A 16,875-nucleotide genomic window follows, 5' to 3' on the forward strand; every position below is an offset into this window, starting at 1 on the left:
AACTCTAAAAACTGGGCCATATCGGCTTCTGAAGAAAAAAAATATTGTTTGATTTTTATGTATGCAAATGTAAATCCAAATTACAATTTTAAAAGGCATTTAAAATTAAATGTATATATTTAGATTAAATATAATTGATTAAAAACAATAAAAACCTTTGACCTTTTGTGTTTCAACATAACTACTTTGACAATAAAATATATGCAAAGATATATGCAAAGGTTTTTGTTTGCCTTTCATACCCATATAATTTACGTTGTCAGGAAACCCATAAATTGCTTTTGCTATTTTTACACCAAAATATTTTGTGCTGTGATTTTAATCAGACAAACATCTCCTCAATTAAATTTTATTCATTGCAATTGAGTTCAGTTTGTAAATATTATCTAAATACAGACAGATTTTAATTTCATATCATACGGTATAATTGGATCCCAATTTGATTATACAATGCCAATTAGTAAAAAGTTGTCAAAGGATGCCCAACAAACTCCATCAAGCAACTCACTGTGCAGGATCTGCATCTCCATTTAACAGGAAGGAAAATTAAATTGTAAATATGTTGGAACTTTTATTCTGAAAACTAAAAATTGAATGAAGAAATTCGCACACACGAAAAAAAGCAAAACAACAACAAAATAAAACGGAAGATCTGACCTGTGGTGACTTGTGTAACTTGATATGTAAGTTTTGTTTACTTTGGGGGGAAAAAGACAGCGGTTTAAAATGTCGACTACCTGACTTGGGAATCACACAAATAATCTTAAATACTGAGTGGAAAGCACTTAGCTGATGTCAAAATAGATAAACTGAGTCAACACTGACATTCTGCATTAAAAGGTAATTTATTAGTCATAGATAGATAATAGCAATACTTTTTATTTATAGCTTAGGGAAAAAAAAATACAGTATGTTTCATAAATAAGGTTATCTCTGTCAGAAAAAAAATACACAAAAGACAAGTGTGTAATACATAAAAACACATTAAAGCTAAATATGCAAATCAATGCACCACTGTGAACCTTATTTGTTCATGAAAATAAAAATCTGAATCAACTTTATTTGCCAGGTTCATGGATACAAACAAGAAATTTAACTTGGTTTCCATTGCTCGCATTGTAATCAAAATATAATATCAATGTATGATAATTATCTACATTGAACACAGCACCCTTAATCATCAGTTATTGGTATACAGTTTAAACAGCAAAACAACTTATAGAACACATAAAAGTTTTTTTTTTTTATGATGGTGCAGGTAAAAAATGCGAGAGCAATTTTTACTGTCCTTAATAACGACAGAATATTTTGCTCATCAGCTTTTGTTTTAAATAAGCTAAAATATGAGATATGGCAAGTAAAAAAAACAAAACAAAAAATTAATATGGTAACATAACTCCAGTTCCACAGGACAGTGCACCTAGAAAGTAGGACATTTTAGGCAGAGTAGCTATTCTCTAGTAAAATTTGTTCCAATAACTCAATCAATATACCAAAGGTCACTGCACAAGCCTTTTTCCCATGGGTTTTATTTTGTCTAATTTATACCAGTGTCTTAATTTAGCACCTGTATAAATAAACAAGAGTGCAATATTGAAAACTTTGTAAAGACTAAATGATGTCAAAATTAAATGACATAAGGAGGGTATACTATTTTTTTTTAAATGTAAAAACTGTCAAATTGAGACCTAAAACTTCACTACTTCAGAATGGTTAACCCAAAGTAAAGTCTATTAACCTTTGCTATTCTGACTAAGTGCATCAATTTATCTTCGAAGTCCATCGTTATTCCTGAACCAGTTTCTTGTCAGAATCACTCACTGTTGGCCTGAGGTTTTAATTTTTTTGACTTGTGTGCTGTCGTTGTGCTTGCATGCTGTACGACCAGGCCCTGTCCACTCCCTGCCCCTCAACCCTGCAAGGGCTCCAGTCTGGGAAGGGGAAACGGCCGGCCACTACTAAGGCATCATCCAGAAGTTCAACCTGCAACTTCTTCTGTAATAAAGGCAGCTAGAAATACATGAAAGACAGACATTCCTCAAAAACCTACATGTAATAGAAAGTCTATTTTTATTAATAGCATTATGTTTAGATTCCTTATGAGACTTTTATCACTTTTAAAAAAATATGATGAACCAATTGTTCCAATCCAATCCATTTAAAATGTGTACCTAAACTGACTAAAACAATATTAGGTGATGCTGGTAAGAATCTCAATTTTCATTAACAAAATAACAAATAAAGTAGGTCATGGTTAACATATAATGTAACGTAAGTGTTTTAAAAGCATTTTAATGAGTCAACCTGCCTGAGGATCTTCAGTTTTAAGAATTTAGTTTCAGTAATGTCTGTAAAAGGAGGCACCACACCCTCTTCCAGCTAAGAGCCATGTGTTCATAACAGCACCTACCACACTTGGAGCCAGAAATACTGTGACATTCTTGCATTTGGACAAGTCGACCTGAGATGGGACACAAAGAGGAACGTAAATAGACCAACAGGTTTAGGCAGAAACAATACAAGCAAGAAACAAGCAAGAAACACCCTAAATATTTGAAAAACAAAACAAGCAACAAAAAAACTCAACAAGATAGAAAAAATTAAAAAACTGGTGTTTTTGTATTCATAATTTCTAAGGTAATGTAGTTTCTTATATGTCACTGATGATATCAAAGAAGTTCTGACTGGCAACAAGTGAAAGGCATATATATACCCAATCATTAGTGTATAAGCAAGCATAAAGATTTTGTCTGAAGTAAACATTTCAATCTTTATTCATTTCATTCAGTACTCACTAATATGCAAGTAATATTAACTGTTAAGATTTTTCATTTTTTTATTAGTCTTTTTAAGCTTTGAATTTTAAGCTACAGTTTTAGTTGCAATTAAACCTGAAAAGACCAAAAACCAGTTTTGATTTGAGAGGTTTTCTCTGGTTAAAGGTTCATATTGGCTGCATGCATGGAATCCCAAGGTCAAAAGGGGATTGGTGGCTGTTACAAACTTTGTTTATACAACTGGCTTTGGTAGAATTAATAATAAATAAAAAATATCAAACCTTCCAGAGATCTTCTTGTCTGTATGACACTTTTCCATAGCATCCTGCTCTCCAGGCATGAAAGCGAGCTAGCCGTACAAGCCAGGGGTTGAGCTCATAGCCAACAGCTGGGCTAAAGCCATGCTGATAGGCTTCCAAAACCTAAATGGTTAAGGAGCACAACTTAAAACTGACTATCAGTATGTGACGGAGGAGCCGTCATGAGTTAGGACATATTTAGAGTCCTTGTCAGTATGCAGGCACACCCGCACATATACATACAATCACTAACTTATTTTTTTGTTGCAGGTTGAGCTGAGAAGGTTCATTGTGGGTGCACACGCGGTGTTCCTATTTCAGTTAAACATTAATCCTAAATCCATTATTTTCAGAATCAAACATTTTCCTGGTTTTATTTTCAAGTAGGGTTTTTTTTTTCTAGATGGTGGCTTGCTAGGAGGCAGTCACATGATGACTGTATGATGGCATCAGATTAGTACCAGGTGTTTTGTATCAAATTGAGTATTGTATTTTTGTTTACAAGTTTATTTATTTATTTCTGTTTTTGTTGTTATTCTTCTTCTTCTTATTATTATTATTTTGTATACTTTAAGAGTTTAATTTGAGTTGGAAGTAATTGTTTAGTTCTTGATTGTTTGGAGTGTCTGTGGGTGGAGCCTGTGGCTTTAAAAGCAGGGCTCTGTGCCACAGGCAGGCAGTCTGTGCTTAGACTCACGCTGGAGGTGAGACTGTTGATCTGATGCTGAATAAAATCCTCTAAAAACAATCTCCGACTTGGATTAGTCATTATGCTTGACTAAATCATAAGAGAACCCTGTCACACAGTATGGTGAAATGTTTTTTTTGTTAATACAATCATACTTACAATACGACCATCACCAGATCCCAAATCGACTAGATCTCCTGTTCGACCTCTCATCAAAGTCATCACATTTTTTACTTGTGCTTTGCTGGCAGGGATGTAAGGGACCTACAAGAACTGAATGTTCAGAGCATATTCAAACATTCTCCTACAATTCCTAAGTTTTGAGAAAGATGCACATCAAACCTGTAACTTCAGTGGCACCCTCCGAAAGCCAGGTTGAAGGACTCCAACCCACATGGCATAGACAGCAAGCCCAGTGCCAGCAGCTATCTGCACAACACCCCAACCTCCAAGGTGTCTGGTCCTGAGGTCAGTAAACACCTCATCTGGTGCGTCATCATCCATTTATGCAAGAAATGAGTGGGAGTCGAGTCCAATTCACAGTTGAAATGTTATATATCCATAATGTAAGGATCCGCGTATTATGTAGCCTTGGAGAAGATAAAGTCAATACGGCTTGGACTAGAAGACCAGTTTATGACACTGTAGTAACAGATGACTGGCTGTATTTCTTCAATTAACGAGTAGAGGCAAAGAGAAGACTTATCGCTACCTTTGACTATTATTGATTCAGACTATACCATTCAACGGATCGCACACTTACAATATAAGCTTAATAATAATTATCTAGGGAAAAAATAATAATTTTGTGACTGCTACATACAGTTAAAGCTGGTTTGATGTTGACCCGTCTTTTTAAAAAGCATTTAGGACTGGTTAATCTAAATCACTAAGCTCATTTTCTTTATCGTGTAACGTTATCTGAAATAATCCTATATATTCACACAGCAACAGTAAAAGTAAACGATTATTAGAAACTAAAATCTTCCGTGACCTGAAGCGGACATAAAACCATGTCGGACAGGTCCATCAACGAAACGTTCCGTATTATTGAATGCTGACTTAAGTTCCGGATACGGGTATTTTATCCTAAGTAAAATTATATGCACATTCAGCACACTACTAATAGTCCTTAAATAGTCCAGGCCGCGTTGTGTGAAGGGAGGAGACGCTCTATTCAATGTGCAGGTAGGTCACTCATTCTCGACCCTCTGAAGCTCATACTGTAGCAGACGCCCCCAAATGAGGGATTGTGGCTTTACTGAACAGTGATGTTTACTGAGAGTAAACCTTGAGTTTCACCGTAAGAGCTGTATCCACAAACACACACACACAAAAAGACAGTGTAAGCTACAAAAACACGCTCTTACAACCGTAACGTATCAACTGAAAACAACGTTAACTACTAAAAATATCCGCTCTAATTCAAACACTATGTGTTTGTATACAATAAAATAAAGTTACAATTCACACCGATCAATATTAGAAATGTCATTATTTACAAAATAAGCATACCCTGTGCTTCTATCCAGTGGGCCGCTAATAACAAGATACATTTTTCTACGCTGTTGCAACTAGTCTTCCTTTCTTTCTGTTGTTAAACTGCAGTTCTATAATATAAACAAAGGAAGCTCTTTTATCAAAATAAAAGCATCAAATTACAAACCGGAAGTCAACCATGTAGTATCCAAAACTAAGATCACGTAAATGCAATAAGTGCCAAAGATGGAATACAAGAATCAGGGAGCTTAATTTGGGAGTATGTTAAGCAATCTGTACATAAAAACAGATCGCAACACTGATAGCTGAGGTAAGCTACCTGTACAGTAGCTTTATACCTCAGCTAACTAGAACCTCAGTCACTGTTTTCCTCCCGGCGCTGGTTAGTTCAGTTGCTATGGCAAGGGTAAATAAAACACAAAAGGACTAGATCTATAAATTAGAAGCCGACCTAATTTTAATGGTTGAATTTCACCAACACAAAAGATATTTTTTGGATTTCTGTGGTCTTAAAATCCATGATTAGAAGTTCAAAACTTCATGTAACAATAAAAAAAGTTGAATAAATGTATATACACAGCAATCCTAAATAGAAGACCATTTTTACACAAACTCCTATTTAAGTTCCTGGTGTCAAATCTAATCACATTTCTGAGTCTTTAATAAACCGATTTGTTTTTATTGTGTATTTTGAGTTTAAAACCATGAGAAGATTTTGGCAACTGTGGAAATGCTGAAATTTTTTTTTTTATTAATCTTTGTATCAGTCTCTGCAAAATTTAAAGGCATCTACAGGCAGATATAAAATTGGCTTAAAGTATAAAATTAACATCAAATGAAATCAGATATCATGTATCATAACTTTTATTTTAATTGGAGCACTCAAAAAAATCAAATTTCACTTAAGAGATTATTAAAAGTATTATGCTTCCAGTAACAAAGAACATGTTAACTATGCACAAGTCAACAACAAATGGTATAAAAGTGGAACAGCTCATGTTCAGTCAGTGTCTGCATCATCACTGATGATCCCATGCAGGTTGGCCCACTCCGATATCTTTCTGCGTCCTTTGGGAGCGTTATTTTCCTGGTCACTCTCTGAATCAGAGTTCAGAGTCCGCTGATAAGAGGAGGGAGGTTCCTTATGTACCTGCATGGCTGACGTTCCTCTGCGTCTCGGCCGACCTGCTTGAAAGGTGTGTGGACATATCATCAGCTTATGCAGGACAAAAGCTTATTAAACATCATAAGAACCATACTGGATCAAAACAAGTAATGCAACTATTCGGTTATTAAAATTGGTGGAAGATATAAAAAAATGTCATTGACAAGTAGGTTTATTATGTGTATGTAAACAGAATAAAATCCAAACTTGTCAGATTTCAAAAGTTATGAGTGGCTGATCAGTGTGTCTGGATTTAAAAACAAAAAACAACAACAACCAGCTAGCCGTAATATTATAATATTTGTAGGTGCTTACTCATTTGGGGCTTCAAGAAGGAAAAAAAAAATATTTAGAATGTACCTTCGGTGGAGATTATGTTGTCGACATCAAGTTCAGCCAATTCCTGAGCTTCCTCTCTCTTCAATCGAATTTTCTTACATTTCTCAATAGAGGGGTTACCTACACAACAGGAGAATAGTCATTTTACTTTAAGGCAGAGTAATAATTTAGTGATTTGATTTGTGAATTTAGTTATTAGAGAAGCAAATAAATGTTAAATTCCATTAACAGCAATTTAACCAAGTCTACGTTGACGTTTGTTTTATTGACTGATGTCGAAAGGAAAGAAAAAATAGAGAGGTCCTGGTAGCTGAATAATATCTCAACTCATTAAGATTGTATTTTTTCAGTACCTGGAGATACTGAATGAGAGAATAACCTGAAAAGAGTCGGTTTGAGCTCATCTGCTGATCCTTTGACAATTTAAAACTGTTTTTTGTCCTTTCAAATGTTGTTGGCATTTTTCTCCTCTTCCTCATTTGAGGATAGATGCTGCAGATCAAAGCAAATCCCAATGCTTGGCTGAGGATGATCATGAATCTGCATTTTCAGTATGAACAGAGGTGTATGTTTTAATTGTAGTCCTGAAACAGTTAGTACAATGTAATTATAATTTTTTTATCTAGGTGTTTGATCATGATTTTGCACTCTCGGTTAGAAAGAGAGGCCCCAAGATTGAAGTCAGTGAAAAGACTAACTGACCACGGAGCCCAAGATCTTCAAGCTCCTTCTTTAGAACAGTCACTTTGGAGCGAGTGGAGCGGCAGCCGTCCAGTAGCTTCTTGTAATTCCTCCTCACGCCACAGAGGGCGATGTAGCGTTTGAGTCGCACTACTGCTTTGTCTTCATCCTGCAGGAACAAGAAGATAACTGAGAAGATGAAGACTTGTTTTAAATTTTTTTTTAAAAATCACAACAATACTGCAGCACCTTCTACAGTCATCTTACCATCATAAATTTAAAAAAAGTCTGAAAGCATAACTTTCAGACTTGCATCGCTGATGCAAGTTGAGATTTCTTGCATCAGCGAAGAGCTCACCTTTGGGCCTCGGTTCTTCTCATCTGTCTTCTTTGTTTTCTTTTTCGTCTTTACATCCTTTTTTTTTTCTGGGTTGCTTTTCTTCTCGTCGTCCAAAGACGGGAGCGATGATGAATCCGAGTCTGAATCATTTTTCTTCTTTGCATTTTCTTCTACTTGGCACAAGGGAAGACATTCAACAGCATTAAGCAAAGTCATTATTATTGTGTAAATGGTAAAGCATATATACTCATGTTGAACAGTTACCTTTTTCACTGGCAGAAGAATCATCATCCTTGATATTTTCACTTTTCTCCAAATTATTGTCCGAATCACTGTCACTCTTGTTGTCGCTCCTTGGTGTTTTTTTCCCTCCACTTGCATCAACACATCTTGTCTCTTTGCTCTCAGCAGCACTGAACTTCTTTTTCACCCTTTCCTCCGGACTTGGACTCTCGTTCCCATCCTCTTCTGACTCATTCATCTCTTCATCTGAAGACTCATCGCTTGCGACACGGCGCTTAGTTTTTTTGCTTTTCTCATGCTCCGATTCTTTTGCTGCCTCTTTATTTTTAGACTGAGATCTAATTTGTTCTTTGTTTTGACTTCCTGCTTCATGGTTCTGCATGTCTTCAGAATCTGTCATGAACATCATAGAGTTTTGGTGACATTTCCTCACGTAAGTCACAGTTGCTGTATCCATATTGTTTAAGATCAACCCCCAAATATCTCAAAACACAGCATGCAAGTCTACTACAAAATATTGATTCCTTGTAATGTCAAAAACATGTAAATAACATCCATCATTTATAGTTAAAAGAAAGTTTGGTAGTTATAAAGATTTAATCTATTGTGTTGTAGCAACAGTTGTTTAAATGAGGCGAGACTCCTAAAATGATTGAAAATTAGATAACGTGGATGCAAGTCTGCTTTGAGATAAAATCAGTTTACCTTTAAATGATGATCACAATAAGAGAACATCAATTTTCTTCTAGAGAGCTAAAGCAGCACCAACCTACACCTTCAAATCTGCAAGGCGGACATTTTTCACATTGAAGATTGTCCGTGTTTTTAAAACTTATGGAAGCACAGAGTAAGAATTTCCACTGCAGCAGGACAAAAAAAATGCCATTGATGGATGTTTTGCTTTTGCATGCAAGGTGGAGCTACTTCAGCTTGTAGAGCTTTAGTTCACAGTAAATCAGTAATTTCATGTTGTAGCAGGTTATTCTAACACACTCTGAGAGTTTAGTTTTGCTGTGACATATTCTCTCAGGCCACGAATAAAAACATAACTAAAAACAGACTATATGTGATGATGTACTTATAGCGGTGCTCTTCATGTCATGCAGGAGATTTAATGTTAACAAATCAGCAGCATGTTAATGACTTAAATGTGGGCCTTTAAAATAAAATACATAATTCATACCTGATGATGAGCCAGACTGTTGTGATCGTGATTTCTTTGCTGTGGATTCGGTTTCATCTTCACTTTCCAACTCCTCTTTTTCTTTCTCTCTCTTTCTTTTCTTCTGTGATTTTTTGGTGTCCGGCTCACTTTCACTTTCATCATTTTCCTAGAGTAAGCAGAACTTGTTTACTGCAAAAATAGAAGTACAAATATTTCCTACAATATTTTACACATGAACAATAAAAACACACTGCTAGCACGTTAGCAATACAATCAATAGAGGTGCAGCGTTCTGCATCAGGAAACATTTCCCTTCTATTTTTTTGCTTCACCAACTTGCAACAACAACAAAAAAAATCTTATTTTGAACCGAACAGTTAAAGGCTCGACAACCTTTTGTTTTAAATACCTGCATTTTCATGAGTTCTTCCTGCACAACTTGTTTCATGAATTGTCTTGCTTCAGAGCTCAATGATTCACATCCTGCTTCAGCCAGGTATCGTTTTTTCAATATTCCTAAGGTCAGCGTGCTGAAACAAAATAAGAAAATAAACACGTTTGGTGAGCAGGATGGAACAATTCACAGATGAATCTATGATTCCACCGAATGTTATATTTATAGGTAATTCTACAAATGATGTGAGCACAGATTAGTCTTTTTTTTTTTTTAAATGCACACAAAAAGTAAAAGCATTTTGTCAAACATTTTTGTAATATGTAAAGAAGATATAGAAATTTCAAATATGCAAAAAAAAAATTTAATTTTATGTACACAAATATTTACACTTTTTGCCAAGACACTCAGAAGCAAGCTGCATCTGATTTTTACTGATCTTTAATGACATACAATTTAAGGTTCCACAGCTGATAAATGCATATCAGAACAAAAACTAAGGAATAATGTTAAAGACATTTGTTTCAGACCTCCAACACCGGGTTTGTCAAAGCACAGATCTTGGGAAAGATTAAAAACAAACAAATAAATAAATAAACATGTCTGCACCCTGAGCATCTCAAAACAAAAATCTGTCTGATTTGGAACCACCTGGACCCTCACTAGATCTTGATCAACCTGAGAAACAAGGGAATAACCTTTTTATTTATTTATTTTTTAAACAAAGAAGTACTGTCAAAACACCATACCATAGAGGACGACCATAGTAATCAGTTACCATAATAATATGTCCCTAATATTTTGAATTTTCAATTCATGGCATTTTATAATAGAAAAGATTAGCATGAAATATATCCTTTATTGTTTCACGGTGAGAAAAATCAGATGTACTGGCAGCAAGTTAAATATTTAAATGCATACCCAAACAGCTATTCTTAAAGAAAAAACTTTCTGTAAAAAACAAAACAGTGAAAACACGTGGGTCTGTTTCTGCAGTGGCAACACTTTGTCACCAGAGGGGGCCGATTGATATGTACGGAATAAAATAAACCTTTCTCAAACATGTAGTTAGATCAATCAAAACTAGAATCAGGACAGGTGGCTCAGCTTATTACGACTGAACCGTAAAAAATTTAAAACACTATCATGCTGAGTCGCCAATTGACAGATCAGCCATGTGGTTGACTCTAAACCACTAAAAGAAGAAAGTGCAATTAGAGCGCCAAAAAGACCATTGAATATCTGTGTTCGGCGTCAATGTTAAAGCAAACATCTCCTTATCAAAATGAAGCAACAGCAAATAACAAACAGAACTCGTGGAGATGAATAATAACCGCAAAAAACGGGTATTTTAATAATGTTAGTATTTTTCTTTATGATAATAAGATTTAAACGTACCTAAGGTCTGGCTCATCAAGGAGTTGACTTTTTATAAACCTCCGGATATCGATTTTCTCCTTCTCTGACACCATCATTAACAGCTACTCCGCTGGGTTTTTGGCGGCTGGTCTTTCGAACATAGGCGGAAGTGACGTAGAATCAACCGCGCCCCCTTTAAAAAAATGTTTTGACTCATAAATCAGATAGTGATATACTCCAAGCCTTTTTTTTCTTGTGAATTTATTTTTGGCTTTAAGATAATGAAGACCCAAATTGTTATTGTCTTAAAATGTGCTTTACATTATAAAAGCACAAAAATGCAAAGTTATAGAACACACAGTCAACAATTGAAAATTGTTGTCATTCTAAACACCTGCTAAGGTTTCCTGAGCTGTTGAGTCTCACTCTCTGGGTCAGTAATCGACATAATCACAGGGAAGACCATGCTGAAAGGTCACTGCTAACGAAGATGGTTGTTCACGGAGTTTTGTATCCAAGTATATTAACAGAAAACCGAGTGGAAGGAGAAAGTGCCCTATCACCAGGGAGATCCTCAGCTGTGAGAGGATTGACAAGTGAAATCCTTTCCAAGAGAGCCACAGCACAGACAAATACTAAAAATGGGCTACAAATGTCAACATTCTGGATTGCACTGGCAGTATACCGTAACTCTTCAATTAGGATGTTGACAAACAAGCCAATATTGAACCTAGGGTAGAGGTCGGTCCTCACCTCTCTCTGATACCTCTTAGCATCTTTAAACACTTCCTAAATTCTAGCAGGAGTAGATAAACAATGTAAAAAAGATTAAAAAAAACAACAGGCTCATACTCTAGTAAAGCTACAGCTGGAGAAGGTAGAGTGAATACTTTTTTCAAGCTATCCCAAAAGCATAAAGCTGGTCAACCACATTTAAGGTTTATATCCATTTAATATGTTAAAGAAAAAAAAAAGTAAGCAGAAGACAGGTTTGACAAGCAATTTATTTCAAATATTGCCAGGACGGAAGTTAAATTAGTGCATTTTCCAAGGTCATACATACATACCATTTGCATTCAATGTGTTTTTTCCTTCTTATTTTTTTGAGTGCTTAGGTTACCACCAGTGATAATTAGGAAAAAATAAATAGTACCTTAAACCCTCCTGAAATGACAGTCAAGTCTAGTTAAACTTTTTACAGACTGCATTACATATGAATTTAAGCTAAATCGTGTGATTTGTGTGTGAGATAAAGCAAACATGAGAGAACATGGCTCAGAAAAACATAGCAAGATAACAGTCACAGCTCAATTTTTAACACTGAACTAAAGCCAGGAGTTCAGGTTGCACTAATCTAGAGGAGCAATCTCAAAATCTGCCAAGCACAACAAAGCGCGCTCAAAAGCAGCCGAATCAAAACTCACTCAAGCATCAGGTAACAAAGATGGATTTCATTTACAAAAGGTAAATACCAAACAATAAATTAAGTTTATAAATTAATAATAAAAAAGAAGAAGAAGCTTGAAGCAGCATTTATAATAACTTAAACACAGAAAACAGAGCTGCTCAACAACTAAAAACATGGCTTTTCTTTTTAATTCCAGTGTTAACATGTCGAGGCTCAACTTCACCGACTCCTGTCAGTCAGGCTCTGTGCAGCAGTACCATCGTCCTCCAACAGAGAAACCAGACGCATCACATCCTGGATAAATGTTTCCTACATATTAAACACAGACAAAGCTGCCAGTTCAAACTATTTACACCCACATACAAGGCAGGTGGTCTGCTCTACGAGAGAAATGGGTTTTGAGGCTCATTCAGTATCATGCAGGAAGGTACTAACATTTGAAATATTATTCTACCAGTTTCAGTCGCAGCTGACTTTCTACACGTTCTGTTGAAATATGCAAATTGATTTTGTTGTAAACATCACTAAACTCTCTCCTCACTTAAAAATCAATCAACCGCCGGATCTCTGCAAGTGCTTAAAGACGTTTCATGAAATAAGTAAAGACTTCACTATTGCTGTGAACAAAGAATGTTTCATTTTGCAAACATACAAAAAAAACAACAACATTGAATTCTTCCATGCCATATTTTCTGTCACATTTAGTCCTTGTACACAGTTTGCTGGCCGTGTCCTCTCTCGTCATGCATTATGTGCCTCCTTACATGGATCCTGCGTACCCGTCTGTCCCCTCCACCCGTTGCACTCTCCTCCTCTGATTGGCCGGCTCCGAGCGACGAACCCGAGCCTCTAGAATCTAAAAGGTGCAACCCTCCTGGACCGGATCGGTTGTTCTCATAGATGAGGATGTTGAGCGTTTCTTCAAATATCCGCGCTTCGGGAAACTCAACCTAAGAACATGAATATGATTTATTTTATATGAATGCCCCCTTATTCATTTCTATGATGTTCCCTTTTTCAAGCTACTCTTTTAAATAATGCTTTGTTCACTTTTACTTTGGGATATCAAAGTTGAAGAGGGCTAAATACAAAGTGAACCAAACTCAAGATTTTTTTTTTTTGCATAAAATTAATTCCCTTTGAATCAAATACTACTTTGTCTTGAGTAGTATCCAGTATAAGGATTTCATTACAAGAAATTCTTATACTGTGCAATTAATCAATGTTTGTACTTGCGACGTGACAAAATGTGAACATTTTCCAAGAATTGAACACATTTTTAACAACTTATTTTAGTGAATAAGTTGTTGTCCAGAACATGTAACAACAGCTTTGAAACCGGTCACACAAAGCTTACTTTGGTCTGCTTCTTCTCCGTTGCGTACACAATGGAGGTGCAGCACACTTCTGCGATTTTGCGGCCTTCGCCGTAGAAGGACCAGCAGCAGATCTCGTCACCGAGCACGTCTTTCACAAACAGGACACGGTTGTTGAATCGGAGCACCAGTTTGTCAAACAGCTCGATGTTCTTCAGCAGGTTGTCATCGGAGTTACTAGTAACAGGACAAAATGACAAGATGGAGAATAATCAGAATAATCAGCAATCTAGAAAAAATACATGTTTAGTAAGTGTTTTTACCTAGTATATGAATACTTGTTGTTTCCCCTGTTGTTTTGGAGCTTGACTACTGGCTGCAAATAGAGAACAAGAATACATGAGGCAAAGCGAGATCAGATTTCTGTAATGACACTATAAAAAATGATTAAACTGAAAATTATTTTAAGAAAGGGGCGGGGAACAGTCATGTGCAAGAAAATATCTTTCCTACAGGATTTTTGTTTCATTTAGACTTGAGTTACTTTTCTACATGAAGCAATCATCTTCTGCTCTTCTTTGGCTGATGTGATCATTGGGATGCGGCAAACACTTTCAAAAATATCTTGTTGTTTCTAAAAATAAAAGACAAAAAAAATTGTTTTTACATATGTAAGAAAAAGATGTGTAAATTTCTTCATTTATAATAATATGCATGAGATATGTCAATTACATTACGGAAAACCACTCTGTAAAAATTTATATTTTGCAAATATTTTAGGAATTTCCTAAAACTCATCACAGAAAAACAACAAAAATAAACAAACAAACAAACAAACAAAAAACACTCATGACTTCACACTTAAAAAACCTAAGTGAAAATTGATACAAAAAATATTGCCCAGAACTTAACATTACAACTCATCATTACATTTCTAATAAGAGGCCAGAGCAAATTTTCTAAAAAGGATTTCTTACAAACTAGAATCCCCCAATTATATGAAATGGAGACAAAACAATAAGACCTATGTAAATGTTAAAATAACATTAAAATAAAAGCTGCTTGTTAGTTATTAGAAAGTAAATCATGATGAACCGTTACTAATTATTTGACCATCTATTCCAGACTTCATATTTTGTTAAAATAAAATTGTATTTAAATTGTGAGTCAGTTTAATTGAAGCTAACTAAACTAGTTAGGACAGATTAGATGAGCTCATTGACAAACTTGTTTAAAATTAATTTCAAGCTCATTTTAAAATCTCCATTTTTTTATGTCAACAACTAAACATGTTAAAATCTCAATCCTTCTAATTACCTGCATGGCATTGAGGCAGTGTTGGACTAGTCCTTGTACCCTGTAGAACTGGGCCTCCTTTAGGATCTCATCAAGTTCTCTGTGGTCTTCTGGAAGTGGCACCGAACCATCTCGCAGGAAGTTCAAGACCAATCCAAAATGTCGACCGGACCTTTCCAAAACCACCCAACCTAAAGCCACAGGAACATTTCTCTCAGACAGCGATATGTCTCTGCAAATTGCAGAAAAATAAACAGATTTGCTAACAGGGAAAAGCATAGACTGTAATATAGTTCCAACATATTTTTTTTTTTCTCAAATGGATCAGGCCACATTGGAGCAGCAAATAAGGACATTAAACAATATCATGCATTGTTAGATGTGCTGATAGATGAGCAGCTATCAGACATACATCTACTGACCTTCAGAGTCTATGGTAACATTTGTTGCGCCAGTGCAAATGCTTTGCAGAAGACTCTCTTCTTTGCTTAACGTCTGGATGGTGGTATAATGCAGGGAGCCGCCAACATTTAACTTGACGTACTTGCTCCCCATCAGACCCGGATTTCTGTGCCCATCTGTGCCGTGGCAGGCAGGCTGGGAAACGGCAGACTGGACGGAGTCAGGATCATGACCGCCGACTGAAGCCTCCGCAGACATGGGGCTGTGGGGTCGCTTCTCGACTGCAGTACAGAAGAACAGGCTAGCTTATTTCCCCCGTCATATTCAACCACAAAAACAAGGCGGGTGAGTATAAGTGAAATTTGGATGATAACACTACTTTAGCTGTTTTCAGGACTTTATTCCAGGTTTAGAAAGTTGACTTTTTAAGATCACAGTTATTTATATCTGAGATGAAATAGACAAATAACTTTGATTATATAAATGATCTAATATTTTGATAGAAAATCATCAAAGAAGCAATTGTAAAACAAACAAAAGCAGGTAGTCTCTAACATTACAGTTGTTTAATTTTGAACCTGAAAGACACACTTCTGCGAGACATCATATCAAAACATTTCTGTAAACAATATAATAATTTTTTACAGTACAATAACTTGATCTACCTCACTGAAATTACTGTTGGATTAAACTATATAAAAACAACAACAAAATCATATGGCCTTATCAGTCAGATCTGACTAAAGTAAAAGCCTAAAATTTATTTTTATCGGAATGCATTTTGATCTGTAATTGTGATTAATTCGTTTTTTTTGGAAAACAATTTTTAGCCTCGGGCTTCATTTTTTTGTGAATATTAATCTTTAAGTTAAAATGTGCACCTTAGTTTCCTGCGTGAAAAAGAAATACATCACAGAACCAACTGATGTCTAGATACGAATATATCAAATGTAAACACGCAAATAAATCTAGGCTATTTATATTAGAACATACTCACCACGTTGAACATCCAAGGGTGCTAAAGAGTGAAAACTCTTTCTGAGCGTAGCGATAATATATCAGGAAATTATCAGCTAGCATAAACAAGCTAATTAACACACAAGCATTAACAACGCAGCTAGCAGCACAAACATCACTTTTTTTTCTACCGCAACCACCTTCCCAAATAAACAAGCTAACCACGACTACTCTATTTTCATTCACTTCATGCTAACAGATGTATTTTACTGTGTACCGCTTCATCTGTGGTGAACAGTCTAAACGACCAAATCAAAAGACAAAATTACTATATCAACTGACGCTATCCCCATTGTTTGAGAAGCTGATTATCAACTGATGCTAATGTGAGAAGCTAAATAGGTCACTCGGAAATGAAAAACAAGACAATCCTCTTCCGCTGCTTTCCGCAGTTCGGACGTGATTTACTGCCACCTGCTGGCTGGTCTTATTAATGTCAATCTTCAGGTGCCGAGTCTGTTATGATTCTCTAACCTTTTTGTATGT

At 35.7% G+C, this 16,875-nt stretch overlaps 3 protein-coding genes across 6 annotated transcripts; all 3 read right to left on the reverse strand.

Moving 5' to 3' along the window:
• Positions 1 to 829: 829 nt before the first annotated feature.
• Positions 830 to 5,370, reverse strand: antkmt (adenine nucleotide translocase lysine methyltransferase). Its single transcript, XM_044100985.1, has 6 exons — positions 5,280 to 5,370; positions 4,107 to 5,074; positions 3,924 to 4,028; positions 3,059 to 3,199; positions 2,411 to 2,461; positions 830 to 2,010 (listed from the first exon to the last, which is right to left on the reverse strand). Exons 2-6 carry the CDS (start codon positions 4,266 to 4,268, stop codon positions 1,837 to 1,839), a joined length of 633 nt encoding a protein of 210 aa, XP_043956920.1. The 5' UTR covers positions 4,269 to 5,074; positions 5,280 to 5,370; the 3' UTR covers positions 830 to 1,836.
• Positions 5,371 to 6,112: 742 nt separating this feature from the next.
• hirip3 (HIRA interacting protein 3) lies at positions 6,113 to 11,143 on the reverse strand. Of its 4 annotated transcripts, none has more exons than XM_044100990.1 (8): positions 10,990 to 11,143; positions 9,607 to 9,727; positions 9,216 to 9,363; positions 8,054 to 8,425; positions 7,808 to 7,959; positions 7,471 to 7,618; positions 6,790 to 6,888; positions 6,113 to 6,449 (listed from the first exon to the last, which is right to left on the reverse strand). In XM_044100990.1, exons 1-8 carry the CDS (start codon positions 11,064 to 11,066, stop codon positions 6,265 to 6,267), a joined length of 1,302 nt encoding a protein of 433 aa, XP_043956925.1. In that variant the 5' UTR covers positions 11,067 to 11,143; the 3' UTR covers positions 6,113 to 6,264. The 4 variants fall into 4 exon arrangements, with proteins under 4 accessions (XP_043956925.1, XP_043956923.1, XP_043956924.1 ...); XM_044100988.1 differs by having other exon boundaries at positions 6,113 to 6,452; XM_044100989.1 differs by having other exon boundaries at positions 7,808 to 7,962.
• A 793-nt stretch (positions 11,144 to 11,936) lies between these two features.
• kctd13 (potassium channel tetramerization domain containing 13) lies at positions 11,937 to 16,790 on the reverse strand. The gene is made up of 7 exons (XM_044100991.1): positions 16,370 to 16,790; positions 15,393 to 15,653; positions 14,992 to 15,161; positions 14,219 to 14,308; positions 13,998 to 14,050; positions 13,716 to 13,911; positions 11,937 to 13,308 (listed from the first exon to the last, which is right to left on the reverse strand). The coding sequence occupies exons 2-7, from the start codon at positions 15,628 to 15,630 to the stop codon at positions 13,060 to 13,062; spliced, it is 996 nt and encodes a 331-aa protein (XP_043956926.1). The 5' UTR covers positions 15,631 to 15,653; positions 16,370 to 16,790; the 3' UTR covers positions 11,937 to 13,059.
• Between the last annotated feature and the right edge of the window lie 85 nt (positions 16,791 to 16,875).

This window comes from Gambusia affinis, linkage group LG19 (genome assembly GCF_019740435.1).
Source record: "Gambusia affinis linkage group LG19, SWU_Gaff_1.0, whole genome shotgun sequence".
Lineage (NCBI taxonomy): Eukaryota > Metazoa > Chordata > Actinopteri > Cyprinodontiformes > Poeciliidae > Gambusia > Gambusia affinis.

Bases quoted from the DNA above. Each gene is read 5' to 3' on its own strand.
- antkmt (XM_044100985.1), bottom strand. From the start codon at position 4,268: ATGGATGATGACGCACCAGATGAGGTGTTTACTGACCTCAGGACCAGA. The intron at 4,029-4,106 runs GTTTGATGTGCA...CAGTTCTTGTAG, and splicing joins GGGTGCCACTGAAGTTACAG to GTCCCTTACATCCCTGCCAG. The intron at 3,200-3,923 runs GTAAGTATGATT...TTAACCATTTAG, and splicing joins GATCTGGTGATGGTCGTATT to GTTTTGGAAGCCTATCAGCA.
- hirip3 (XM_044100986.1), bottom strand. From the start codon at position 11,066: ATGATGGTGTCAGAGAAGGAGAAAATCGATATCCGGAGGTTTATAAAA. The intron at 9,364-9,606 runs GTATTTAAAACA...TGCTTACTCTAG, and splicing joins AAGAACTCATGAAAATGCAG to GAAAATGATGAAAGTGAAAG. The intron at 7,619-7,807 runs GTGAGCTCTTCG...TTGTTCCTGCAG, and splicing joins AGAAGAACCGAGGCCCAAAG to GATGAAGACAAAGCAGTAGT.
- kctd13 (XM_044100991.1), bottom strand. From the start codon at position 15,630: ATGTCTGCGGAGGCTTCAGTCGGCGGTCATGATCCTGACTCCGTCCAG. The intron at 15,162-15,392 runs GTCAGTAGATGT...CTGTGGCTTTAG, and splicing joins TGTTACCATAGACTCTGAAG to GTTGGGTGGTTTTGGAAAGG. The intron at 13,912-13,997 runs GTAAAAACACTT...TCCTGTTACTAG, and splicing joins AACAAGTATTCATATACTAG to TAACTCCGATGACAACCTGC.